The sequence below is a fragment of the Ambystoma mexicanum genome, chromosome 2p, assembly GCF_040938575.1.
Source record: "Ambystoma mexicanum isolate Mex_15411 chromosome 2p, UKY_AmexF1_1, whole genome shotgun sequence".
Classification (NCBI taxonomy): Eukaryota; Metazoa; Chordata; class Amphibia; order Caudata; family Ambystomatidae; genus Ambystoma; species Ambystoma mexicanum.
The window spans coordinates 546,010,702-546,024,514 of NC_090923.1; the positions used below are offsets into that span (position 1 = coordinate 546,010,702).

A 13,813-nucleotide genomic window follows, 5' to 3' on the forward strand; every position below is an offset into this window, starting at 1 on the left:
GCAACCACCTCCGGATGCAGCTGCACAGGGTGATAATAGCGACAGCAGTGATACTCCCACAATAGGGTAGCCGTGTGGGCCATGAGCCCATGGAGGTGTTTTTTTTTCCCAGGATCCACACAGGTGGGTTCTGGTGTGCACCCTGTCCTCGGACCTCCTGGGTGGCCTCCCCAACCCCCCCGGGCCCATCAATGGCCATTTTTGCTTTTTTTTTATTTTTATTTTTAATTATTTTTTTCCCAATTTTTTTGGGACAATTTGTTGGCTTCCGTGGTTCCTGTGGGCATACGCTGCATTGTGGCTGGGCACATGCAGGCTTGTCATGTATTTGGTTCAGATGCTTGGGTTTGAGTCACACACACCCCTCCTGCTTCCCGTTTCCATGGGCTTGCAAAGGGTGTGCCCAAGTGACATTGACGTACATGGTGACATTGGACTCCCACTACATGTGTGGGTAGTCTAGTCAATACTGTGTATACATTCCTAGTGCATATTGCTGTTGTGTTGTACACTGCATGTTGCATTGATGTGTAACTCATCATCTGTGTCTACCTCCCAATTTGCAGGTCCCTTCCTCATGTCTACACAAGGCCCTCTAGTCTGGAGATGGGGTCCATGTTGGCAGCAGTGCACCTACAACTCTACATGGCGCCAACACTGCACAGTTGGTAGTGGTGGGAGTGCAGGCATTTCCAGGTGGTGAGACTACTAATATATAACATTTGTGATGTCATGTTAATGGTAGTACCTGCTCAAGTTTGTTGTTGGTCCTGCATTACTGTGAGCATTTCAGGTGTTGCAAGTTTCAATTAGGGACACTCTACATTGTGACACTAGTGTCATGTTGTGGGGATTACTTTGTTTACCTGCAAATAGCATGACATGGCACGGTGTGTCGTGTGGCGGTGCTGGGGATGGGTTGGCTGACATGGCACTGTCCTCTTGTTGCATTTTGCAAGTGGGTATTCATTTTAGCTGCTTGAATGTGTTACTTCACAAAACTGCATTGGTGGTGTCTGTGTGGGTAGGGATGCACACATTGTGACACTTCCAGGTGAACAATCTCAGGCTGATATGGTTTTCACGGTTGATTCTCCAGACATTCGGGATCAGTGTCAGGTTGAGTCATCATTGATTGTCAGATGGAATGTGCCAGGGCAGTGTGCACTCCACAGGGGTGTGATTTCTATGTGAAGTAATTAGCCACTAGCTGTGTATGGGCTGCCTCCCCCGTGCCCTTTCCCCTCCCATGCGCAGCGGCTGTGCATGTGGTTGGGGATGTGGGGCCACCACCATGTCCACGGCCAGGCCCCGGCGTGTTGCAACGTTGTGCAGGACACATGCTGCCACTATGATCCTGCACACTACTGGGGGAGCGTACAACAGCTGCCCACCAGAACGGTCAAGGGAGCGAAAGCGTGACTTTAGCACTCTGAATGTGCGCTCCACTATGCCCCGGGTTGTAATGTGGGCTGTGTTATATCTTACCTGGGGTGGCGTGGTGGGGTTCCGAATTGGCGTCATCATGTGGGGGCTGAGAGGGTAGGCACTGTCCCCTGTGGAGGTGGTGATTGGTATCATTGGTGGGGTTGTGAGCTTGCTCAGTATCTGACATGCATGCATGTGCAGTGGCATTCATACTCACCAAGCAGCCATGTATCGCCATGCCGCCCAGCTTCTAGGTCCCGGCTTAGGGTGGACATTCGGTAAATGAAGCTGTCGTGGGTTGACTCGGGATAGTTGGCATATACTGAGGTGATGATTCCCTTGGCATTACATACTACCTGCACGTTGATGGAATGCCAGTGCTTGCGGTTCCTATAGATGTGCTCTGATGCCCTGGGGGGACGTAGAGCCACATGGGTGCAGTCGATGGCACCTAGCACTTTGGGGAATCGTGCCACACCGTAAAAATCCAGGGCGGCAGCATGCCTTTCTGCAGGTGTTCTGGGCAGGTATATGTGCCTGCGGGCTGATGGGCGTGCAGTGATGATGTTCAAGACCTGGTGTAGGCAGCGTGACTGGGTGGCCTGTGATACACCACCCACAATGGCACTTGTCCGCTGAAATGATCCAGTGGCTAAGAAGTGCAGTACATTGAGGACCTTCTCCAGGGGGCTGAGTGCTTGGGAGCACAGGGTGGGTGATGTGAGGTCATCCTCCCACTCACTCACCAGGTCCAGTATAATGTGTGGTGGAAACCTGTACCTCCCATGCACCTGGTCATCAGGCATCCCGAAAAGGCTGGTTCTGGGTGTGAATATTCTGGCCCTGACTATCCTCCTCCTCCTCTTTTGGTAGCCCACGCCCACTGCTGCTAGGAACGGTATGTTCATCCTGGGTCTGAGCTTGTTATTTTGTTAGCGCGCAAATGTATGCGTTGCGCGTGTTGTAGGCGAGCGTGTGACCCGCGCACCCCTGAAATCCAGTACCCAGTCCAATAGCGTGTGGAAATTCCCGCACACCCCGGGATACAGGTGCGCTGACGTACTTGCGTGTGTAAGTGCCCGCGCACCCCTGATATACAGGTACATAGGCCAATCGCGTGTACGCGCACTTTTGTCCAATTACACGCGATGACACTCTGACGTGCTGTCCAATTACACGCGATTACACTCTGACGTGCAGTCTTTCCACGTGTGCTCTGTCATCACGTGCTGTGTGGGAAACACCCGTGCGGGTCACGTCACAGACGCGCTTACGCGCTGAGGGCCTTTGGTCCAATAGAATCGCGTATGCGTGCTGACGCGTTTACGCGCTGGGGGCCTTTGGTCCAATAGAATCGCGTATGCGTGCTGACGCGCTTACGCGCTAAGGGCCTTTCCTCGATTTTCACGCTGACGTGCAGGATTTTCACGTGCCAAATCACTCCGTACCAAGCTGGCCACGCGTAAGCACACGGAAGACCACGCTCCTGCCCAGAAGGCCGAACTACTGCCCCCCAGAGCCCCGAGCACGCTCCCACCTGCCATCTGCTGCTGCCTGACTGCCCACGTGCACTGCCATTTGCTGCCTGCACATCAGCCAGGGGTGCTGTTGCTGTGACCACCCCTGCTGGAACTGAAGACTCCCGACTGGGATTCCATCGCTCCACAGCCCAGCCCCAGGACCCAGTTGCCCACCCACTCCTGCCTCTGGGGTTGTCATGTCAGGGCAAACACCATCTGTGACCACTGACAACCCCCGGCCAGAGTGGCAGAGGGGCACCAGCTTCAGTGCCACCGAAGTTGGTGTCCTGGTGGAGCAAGTCCTGGGGCAGTATGATGCCCTCTTCGGAAGTTCCCGCGCCGACAAGGAAGGACGGACTCGGATCTGGACTGACATCGTGACTGCCATCAACGCGGAGGGGGTGGCAGTCCGCGACTTACAACATGTCAGGAAGCGCTGGGAGGACTTCAGGTCCAGGACCCTGAACAAGGCCCGGCGCCTCTTGAAGGCAGCGGATGCCAAGGGGCGCCGGGGCCACTTGTCGGAAGAACAGATGAGGGTCCTGGAACGCATATCCCCAGCGCTCCACGTACAGGTCCTGGAGAAGCAGACCCGTCTGGAGTCGAGCGGTGAGTGTAGATGCATCCTGATTGTGAGCAGTGCGTGTGGTGATTATTCGGTATTGTGCAGGTTGCACATCTGTTTGTATGGGGTCGAGTATGGGTGGGGTGTACAGGGCCGTGGGGCTGACACATGCGAGGGCTGTAATGTGTGAGACATGGATGGTGCTTGTGTGTGTAGGCTTGCATGCCAAATGCAGTTGTGCGTGCACACATGTTTGGATGAATGTGTATGTAAGTAGACATGTCCGTGATGTCACTCATGTATGTTGTTTTCGGCTGCATGTATGAGCACTGTGTACATGTGCATGTGTGTGTATTTGACAAGGGTGCAACAGTGATGCAACATGGATGCATGTGACAGCGGTATGTGGAAGCCTGATTGGCAGATGTGACATGGATGCCCGTCTGAACAGTGCGACACTTGGCAGAGGTGTACACATGCATGCAAGTGTGGTGGTGTGTGTACATGTGTGGTGCACTTCCTGTGTTGCATGTGATGTCTGGCTCCCCTTTGGCTGCTCATGCAGTTGTATGTGTAGGGATGGTGGTGGCAGTTGCGATATGGCTGTGGTATGGCTCATGTGTGCGAGTTGCAATGACATGTGTGTTGGGGATTGTGATGACATGTCTGAGGTTTGCCAATGCCACTCATGTGCAACTGTCATGTGTGTATGTGTCCATTTTACAGTGCCCTGATGCCTCTGTTTTGTTTCTCCCTGTCTGCAGCGTCAACTGATGAAGAGGGCGGAGAAGGTGCTGTGGAGCACAGCGGCGGGGATCCCACCGCCAGCCGGAGACGCAAGGCCCGGCTCCCCTCCCGTGTTGTCATCTCGTCGGGGAGTGAGGAGTCCGGTGCCGCGTCCCAGGCCGCAGCTGCCGGGGGGAGGTCCAAGAGGCGGAGGTTGGAGTTGGACTCCTCGGCAGCAGAAGGGGCAGCTGGGACCCCACAGGGCCCAACAGGGGAAGATGGCACGGAGTCATCCAGGTTGGTGGGGGGTTTGGTGGAGGAGGAGGCCGTGCAAGCACCAGAGACCGGGTCTGGAGGTGGAGATCCCACTGGTGCTAGTGGTGCAGTGCAGGACCAGGGACAGGAGGCAGCACAGGCCGCCGCGGAGGTGCCTGTGTGCAATCCTGTCCCCGATCCTGTCCCTGCATCATCTTGCACCAGCAGGGATGCCTACGTCCAGACCCGTTTTCAGGCAGGGGATGAGCTGACGTCAACTGGCCTTCCTCTGCCTGCGGACGTGGCCATCCAGGTCCGGGTTGAGCCTGTCCTGGCTGGTGTGGCGTTGCGTCAACGGGCCATGCGAGGTGACCTGCAGTCTTTTCATGGAGAGACTGCACGTCATCTCGAATGGCTCGTTGACCACATCAGCCTGCTGGGACAGGTCACCCAGGCCGGATTCCTCCGTCTGATGGGGCTTGCTCCGACCCCCTCCTCAACTGGCCCCCCTACGCGCCAGTCGTCCTCTGTGCCATCTTCCCACCCATCAGTCACCTGGGTGCCCTGTGGAGCTGCCTCTGACGGTGTGGCCAGGCTGGTGGAGGAGGCATCCCTGCCACAGTCGGGAGTCGGAGGTCCAGCAGGGGTGGCCACATCAACAACTGCACCCCAGCCGGCGGAGGATGTGCAGGCAGCAGGAGGCAGTGCACGGGCAGAGGCAGAGCAGCAGCAGCAACATGGTGGGAGCCATGAAGGCTCGGGGCCTTCGACATCGGAGGGGCAGGCATCGGCCGGAGGGCAGGAGGACCCAGGACAGAGAGTGTCTTCCGTGTGGCAGCGGTTGGGCCACGCCATAGGTGCGGAGCGGCGGCGGGCGGAAGAGGCGCGGCTCACAATGGTCAGGGCGGAGAACTCCATGCGGAGGGCCCTGAGGCGGGCCGAGTGCTTCGAGGCAATCCGCAGGGGGTTGGAGGAGGACACGGCGTCGTCCCTGCGGACCCTCGGGGCCATGGATTATTAGTATTAGTAGTTTTTACTTTTTTTAGACGGACATGCAGCTTCTCTTTTTTTCTTTGCCATTGTAGTTTGTTTGATTTCATTTCCATTCTTTTTTTTTAATACAATTTTGTTTTCATACTTCACCGTGTGGTATCATCTCATTGGTTTCATGCATTTCATGTTGGGTGTTTTCCCATTCAATTGCAACCATTGTGTGTGACGGACATGGGTTCATTTGCTTTATGAACATTGGGGAACATTGGGGGTGTAACATGCAATTTCTATTTCCATGTGGGTGAATGGGTTACTTGGTAGGGCTTTTTGGCTGTGGAGGCTGACTATAACGCACATGATTGGGGATTGTGAGGACCTGGTGGAGGCTGCCCATGGTGGCTGGGGGGTGAGGGTGGTGGGAGACATGAGTGGGGGCCTGGTGGCGGGTGCCCCTGCACTGCTGGGGGGTGGGGGTGGTGGGAGACATGAGTGGGGGCCTGGTGGAGGCTGCCCCTGGTGGCTGGGGGGTGGTGGTGATAGGGGACATGAGTGGGGGCCTGGTGGAGGGTGCCCCTGGTGGCTGGGGGGTGGGGGTGGTGGGGGACATGAGTGGGGGCCTGGTGGAGGGTGTGATGATTTAGCGATTTTGATGGCTTTTCCTTGCGCGAGGGCGTTCTTGGGGGCGTTACTGGCGCTGCTGCAGGGTCGCTGCGATTCTCTGCGTCATGGCTGGTTTGGGAGCCTAAAATCCATGAATACGCTGTGCGCGGAAATCGGTTTTAGCGCACGTGCCTGGGGCAGTCAATCGCACGCGGACACTCTGCGCCAGCCGCTTGCGACACTTTTCTGCGAAATTCTATGAATTACCCTGTCAATTTGTGCGCCCTAGAAGCAAAGATGAACAGCATACAGTGTGAATTGACTCTGGATAAATTTAACTTTTACTTGAAAGTGGCGCACACCTGCAACAATTTGCTTTTAACTCGAAATAAACAATATTCTATGTTTGAGTTTCTGGGAAGCACGAAAACCACGTTTCACAAACTGCATAAGGAAGGAAGTCATTAAGTGGTTCTCTCGATTTGGTTAAATGCCAAGTGAACACCCTTTGGCAAACTTAAAGGCATGGTCTAGTAAAAATGTTTATTGTCCCAACGGGTCGGCCATGTTTTTTTTAAGCCTAAGTGGCTCAATTTTAGAAAACTTTCCTATGGACCTTACCCGAGTTTTCGTCCATTAAACGCACGCGAAAACAAGCACCAGGGAGCCGCCATTTTCTGATAATCCTATCTTTTCCCCGATCGCCCTGGCTGACCTGCTTTTGCGGCACTAAATCAATTCCCCCGCCCCTGAGCCTGTCATCAGACTCGTACCGCCCATTTCCCAACGCCAAAGCACGTCTCGTGTCAACATTCGCTGCGCTTCAGCTAATGACGTGTCGCCATGGAAATGGCAGGACGCCTCTCTCCTCAATAAGTATAAACAGACTGTTTCACAACACACAGCAGCCGATTTTCCATTCCTCTCTCTGTGTTACTTAGAGTATTCTGTGACTCGTTTCAGTGCTCTGGTCAGCTACCTTCGCCGCTTGTTGCCCGTGTGAACAGATACCAGTACCACCGCTATCAATTATTTTAGTTTGTTTTAACACACAATGGCTACAATAATGCCCTACATGTACGAGCCCGAGTATACCGAGGAGGAACTACTCGAAAGGGAAACACGCGAAAACGATTGGTCTTCGGACGGCAGTTGGGAGGACGATTCAACAGCTGAAGAGCCTGGACCTAGACGCATGGACGGCGTTTCCACCTGGTGCACATGCAATCGGTGCGAGCTAATGCCAACTGAGGACGAGAACTGCTGCTGCCGAGAAAACTCGGGATGCCTGGCTACATTTCGGAAGACGAGCCACGACCGCAATGCATCACCGAGCCCCATGGATATGAATTGTGAAGCACTTGAGTACATCACAAGTGCATATTTATTATCTGGTGGTGTTGATATTTGTCAAACTAATTTTGAAGGCAATGATGTAGTTCTTATAAATCATTTGACCAAGATGTGGACCAGGATTGAATTGATTATGAAAATATTACGGTAATGCTGTGTGATTTTAAATTCTGTTTAATCATTTAATTTCTGTTTGTTGGTGAGGTGTGCAATTTAAAAAAGACAATTATTCCCTTAGTTAGATCATTGGGAAAATTAAGTTTATTCATCCCGACACCTTTACTGTCCCATCCTGTACTGCTTAATGAAACTGTGGAACTTTACTGACAACTCCTGTGTGTTCTGTTGATCTTTCTTTACACTGCCCAGTAAAGTAAAAAAAGATTTGTGACACGTATGCCATAATGATAATGATGTAAAGTTTTAAAAAATGGGAAAATCTAAGTTCACCACCTCTCCAGATTTTACAAATGATACTGGCATGTCCCCTACATCCAGGTGGTAAAGAGAAAAAAGCTTTTCAGCACCTTAAAGACATTTTGTGGTATTACCACTCAGGCTGCTTGCGGCCACAGCTGCTGCATTTAAGAGTTTGTGGTTTCAAACATTAAGACCACATCAAGAATAAGCTGCACCTTATTGAGACTCTCTCCTAATTCATAGTCGCAATTGAAAAACACATGAAATATACTTGTCTAGCATTCACCACACTTGGGATCTATTATCAAGATCATTTTTACGCCTGGTGGGCTGTTATGAGACATTTGTGCCAAACCTTTATTTCTTAGTCTGTGCCTTATATGCTGGGGAACAATCAGTCTAATCCTCTACAGTGAATTCAGGCATCATTACAAGCTTTTAAAACCTGAAACATGCATTATGTAATCTACCCATTGCACATCCCAACAGTCCTTTTAGGCTCCAAATGGATGTCTTTAAACTAGGTCTGGTATTGTCGAGACAAAGACGATAAACAGAAACTATCTCCTGGCCAGAAATTGTACCCTTGAGAGACCTGATGTGCAAGCATCGAATAAGAGTATTTCGCTATTAAGCGTGTTGTGAAAATCTTAAAATATTATCTGGCTAGTCAAATAATCATGTTAATAACTAACCCCTCATATGGTTAGCTCCGGCGAAAGATAGCAATGACAGAATCCCTACGACCATTCAACATTACAACAGAACATCAGAGTGAGTGGCAACAGATCAATGGCGATTCTCTATCTCGCTTCCAAAATAAGTTATTTCTTCATTGTGTTAATAGGGCCAGTGAACAATGCTTATCAAAATCATTGTAAAGTTTAGTCATCAGTATAAGCAAACATTACAATATTCCACTTGATGCACCTACAGTTTTTATCACAGTAACATGTAGTCAAACTCCATAATGTCTCAGGTAAACATTTCTCTTTTCTGAACAAAGGGAATTCTATTTCAAGTGTAGCCATGAACTGACTGTGCATAGAAGTCTTGTTCAAAATAATAATTAAATGATACATAAAAACATGGAAGTTCAATAAGGTTTCAATTATTTTAAATGCTTTGAGTAGAGTAGTGATATGCTTGTGGCCCAAGGAGGCTTGTCATCGGAAAGATAAAGTAAGCTGAAGATCTGGTGCAGAGTTTGCGACGCGCCTATAGGCCATAGGTAAATGAGGGAAGATCAGCACTGACCCTGGCGGTTGATGTCAGAGAATCTAAGTGATTTGCCCGCGGCTGAAACTACCGCGGGCGAAATGTTCGCATGAGAAAGGTGCGAACTACCAAAAGTTTGCACCTTTCTCATGCGAACACACATGCATACTCACACCCACACACACAACACACCCATGACACTCCCCCACCCCCAACATAAATAAACCCCAGTTACCTTCATCTTCACGCTGGGTTCCTGCAGCGGCAGTTCCCTTTCACTTCCATGATCCGGAACCGGCGCCACAGGGTCCTTTTCTATTCTTTTTATTTTTAAACAGAGGGCTGCGGGGTTGTCCCCTGCAGCCCCCGCTCACTATAAAATAAAGTATAGTGAGCGGGACGATGGTGGTAGCATTTTTAGAACTTTTGGTCATTGCGACCATTTGTTTTCGGTAAAATCGTCCTATACCGATGTCAGAATCTCCATCGAAAACTACAATAGCAAAGTGAAAGGGAGGCTGCAGTTTAGGCTTATAGGTCGACGCCTAATAGCCCAAACTAACAAGACAACACTCCTGCAGTCTAGGAAGTGGACTCCCAAAGCATAGTGTGAATGATAAAGAAATCTCTGTGAAGTGAAGGCAAAGTCCTAAACACGTTTTGTGCATCTGAAAATAACAACTCATTATTATGATGGTATTTATCGAGCGCAGACCTAGCTTCGAGAAGCAACGGAGCGCTTTACAGAGGTATAAAACAATACAGATACACAAAGCAGCGCGTTAGAGAGGTATACAACCGATGCATGAAGAGAAACACTTTATTCTGGGAAATGAAAGCAAAGTCCCAAAGCATTCAGTGAATGAGGAGTAAACGAGAAAATGTTGCATTGAAGACTGAGGTGAAAGTCAGTAGGCACTCTTGGAGTGAGGACAAAGGTATAAACACTATGGGCCTGATTCATGGAGCGTTTTCCTATGGGATTGCGCCATTATAAAACACTTTCATGAATCAGGCCGTATCTCAAAACGAAGGAAAGTAAAACAGCGCAGATGTAATCAGACAGTAGATTGATAGGGAGACTATGCTATTAGGTCAAAATAGTGGGTAATTCAATGGTGCCGTTGACCAGTCAAGGATTAACTTGAAAGGCTAATGTGAAACGTACATTTTTAGAGCATCGTGTCAAACAGTCACTGTGGCCTAACCAGCTAAGGCAGATTGTGGAAATCTGTGGTCGGGGGATACACCGGCACTATAATGTGGCCCTTGGAAGGCTACATGGGGAATCACCCGGAGTTCCTTCCCCCTGTCCTTCAAAGGCATACCAGAGAGAGCTAGAGCACAGGGGCCTCCCACACACATCCAGAAAAGAATCGATAAGCAGGTTAGAAAGCACACATACACACACTTAGTCAGCTAAGGAGAGACAGAAACGTATGCTGCGGATCATGCCTGATGCAGTGCGCGTTTTAAGGGACAAATCCGGACATGGATCACAGAATGGACTCTAAAACAAAAAAACACTTCATAAACAGGAATCAGGCTTACTCGCAATTGCAAACGGAAGTATTCAGTTAAAAGCAGAGATGTGAGAGCCTGTTATCCATGAACCCCCCCAGGCAGCTCACTAAGTCATGAAGCAAAAATAAAACTTCAACCAGACTTTACATTGTGGGCACATACATTAAACCAGTAGAAATATCCCCTACCTGGAGTTAAGGAGGGGGAGAGGCTACCCTCGCCCACAAAGGGTCAGTGACAGTGGAGAGAGAAAAAACAGGAAGGAACAGGACAATAAGAGCTTACTTCCCTAATCACATTATTATCGACAGTATAAAAAAACAGCCAGTCTCCACCAGCTGTTTCTAGGAATGGGTCTAACAAAGAAGACAAGCCATAAGAGACCACTTGATCTGCAGTGCACAGGGTTCTATGTGAAAATATCTTTCTGAAAAAAAGTCTTTCTCAAAGACATGTATGTTTGATCTATTTTTTAAAAGTAGTACTCCTTCCCCCTTTGTACTTTAGGGGCATTGTCCCATACCATTATGGCTTCCCACTCTATCTGCCACCCTTCATTAATGTTTGTTGTGTATCCTCTAAAATTGCTTTCCGAAAAACGTATGACTGATTTCCAGGACTGGAAATGTCAGAATAATGGGGAAACTGAGAGACTGAGTGCTAACCCATAGAGCCATATTGCAGAGGCCTTTTCGTCTGCATACAGATTGTGTATTAGGTGTGTTGGTCTCCAAAGATGAGAAGCTGAATTACTGATGTTATTTTTGCTTGTTTTAGACTCGGCTACTGGGAACACTCGCTGTGTCTCGAGGGCTTGGGGATCATCATTTGAAGGTTTTTGACAGTGACATTATGGTGAAACCTTTCCTATCCTGCATTCCTGAGGTAAGAGAAAACCTGGCAGAGATCCAGAATGTGTTTTATGCTGTCGATCCATTGCACATCTATATTATTGGGATTAGAGCAGAGATCTTATGATCAGGTCCTCAATAGCCAAATATACTCCATTTGTTTAGGTTAACCACACAAAACAGAGAATCTCAATGGGAGTATTGAATTATTCAGTTGGGTATCCTGAAAAAGTTGTAGTGTTGGGGCTCTCAGGTACCTTTTATAGGATACCCTTGCTGCAGTGTCATTGTTGTTAAAAGGGCCATGCGAGTTCATTCGTAGAGTGTAAAACAGTTGGTACATTTGAACTTTCATAGGTCTTAACATCACATTGGGTATAGAAGTTCATCTTTCAAATCATTCACTAATGTATTTAAACCGAATCTTAGGCAAAATGTAATGTAATGTTAAGCACTGTTATATAGTGCATGCTCTGCCATTTTTGCAGCCTCTTGGACCTAGGTTCTAATTGAAAGGGGAGAGAGAGGCTAGTAGGAATAGGCAAAATGCGAATCTTGAAGTGTAATTGAGTGCAGAATGCAAGCGCTTGTTTTGTGAGTGCCAGCATTTTTCTAGGTGAGTTTTGGAAAGGGCACTTGTGGTATTTCTGTACAGAAGGGAGCTAAGGTGTAGTTATTCCATTCGCTTTGATACTGTTGAGATCTGCTATGAAAACAAAGATGGGCTGAGAGTTGCTGGAGAGAAGGCTGCAGAGATGTAGTGTTTGGATTGTGTTGTAGAAGCAATGTGGGTACTAACAGGTGTTACCTGCAGTGTTTGAAAGGCTAGCTAATGTCTGTGGTTTAAGGTAGGAACTAGAACAGTGAGCAAGGTTAGTGTGGGGTGCAATTCAGGAAGTCAAATGTATGAAGGGACAATCAAACGAGGATTATTCTATGCAAATATGGAATTGATTTAGGAGCATCCGAGGCCGTAGGGGCCCGCAGGAGGTAAGTGGGGGAGAGGGTGGGAGCGGTTGGACGGGGCAGAGGGTGCCGCATAGCAGTACAGGGTTCGGTGGACCCCCCGACAGTGACTAGTAGAGGACCGCGCACAGAAGGTTGCACGTGCGGAATGCAGCCCTTTGTGCTTAAATCCTCAGGTGCAACCTTTTGTTCACGGCACATAGACATAGATTTTTTTTTTTTTTAAAAAAGTTTATTGATTTTTCAACACAAACAACAATACAAACCAAACCGTAGTGCAATTAACAATATTACAATAAAGCATTTAATCATTAGTGCGCACTACCTCCCTGATCCCTCCCCCCTCGCGAGCCAGTTTCCATGTCACATTCCGTATCTGCCGCACATGAGCGGGCCTCGTTGTCATCCGACCCTCCCGAAGCCATCCCTGTCCCAAATATGCAAGATATCAAAGTCCTCCATGCCATCAAAGAGGCCAGTTCCTCCTCCCAAGACATACAACTCGCCTCCTGCCACACTGCTGTCTCGGCCTCCGCCCATTTCTGTAGGTCATTCCACCACACCTCAACCCGTGGCTTGCTACATTTTTTCCAGCCCATGGCTATTCTCCGTTTGGCCAGCACATACGCCAAGTCTTTCAGTTTACACACATGTTTCTGCTTCCTAGGTCTGGAAAACCCACCCAGCAGGCATGCCCAGGCGGTGTCTATGGCAAGCGTGACCCCTTTCTCTCCTAGCTTGCGCGCCACCTCCCTCCAGAACCCCTCGATCACTGGGCATGCCCAGAACATATGCGTCATGTCCGCATTTTCTTCGTCGCATTTAGGGCACGCCTGTCTGCCCGCATTCCGGAATTTGGATATCCGCAGTGGGGTCATATACGCTCTGTGCGTGACATAGAGCTGTACCTGCTGCAGTCTGGCATTTCGAGATACTTTCCTGTGGTATCTTAGAGCCCGTTCCCACATCCCATCTCCCATCTGGGTCCCCACCTCGCACTCCCATTCCGATCGTAGGCCTGTCAATTCCTTCCCAACCTTCAACATCACCATCTCATACAACCTAGAGATCTCATGTCCCCCTTCCGTCGTGTCGTATATCCCTTCCAGCGTAACCTCCGATTCGTCTGCCAAGGTAAATTCAGGCCATAGTTCCCGAATTTTCCTCCCCAATCTGTGGTATGTTACATATTGGCCTCCATGTAATCCAACCTCCCCGCTAAGTTCCTCAAACGCTCTGATGGCACCCTCCTGCCACACATCACCCAATGTCACCAACCCCACAGATTCCCAATAGGTCCTAATAATCCCCCTCAGCTGTCCGTCTACCCCCGCCAGGGCAACTAGTGGAATCTGCGGAGAACACGGGAGTGGGTCTCCCATCAGTTTGCATGC

General features: G+C 49.6%; 1 protein-coding gene across 4 annotated transcripts in view; it reads left to right on the forward strand.

Annotated features, from left to right (window-relative positions):
- Window positions 1–13,813, forward strand: part of PPM1M (protein phosphatase, Mg2+/Mn2+ dependent 1M) — a 591,924-nt gene that overhangs the window by 530,451 nt on the left and 47,660 nt on the right. For all 4 annotated transcript variants that reach the window (XM_069643991.1, XM_069643993.1, XM_069643990.1 and 1 more), the window contains one exon: window positions 11,380–11,487. In XM_069643991.1, coding sequence (XP_069500092.1) covers window positions 11,380–11,487 — 108 coding nt within the window. The remainder of the gene's footprint in view (window positions 1–11,379; window positions 11,488–13,813) is intronic.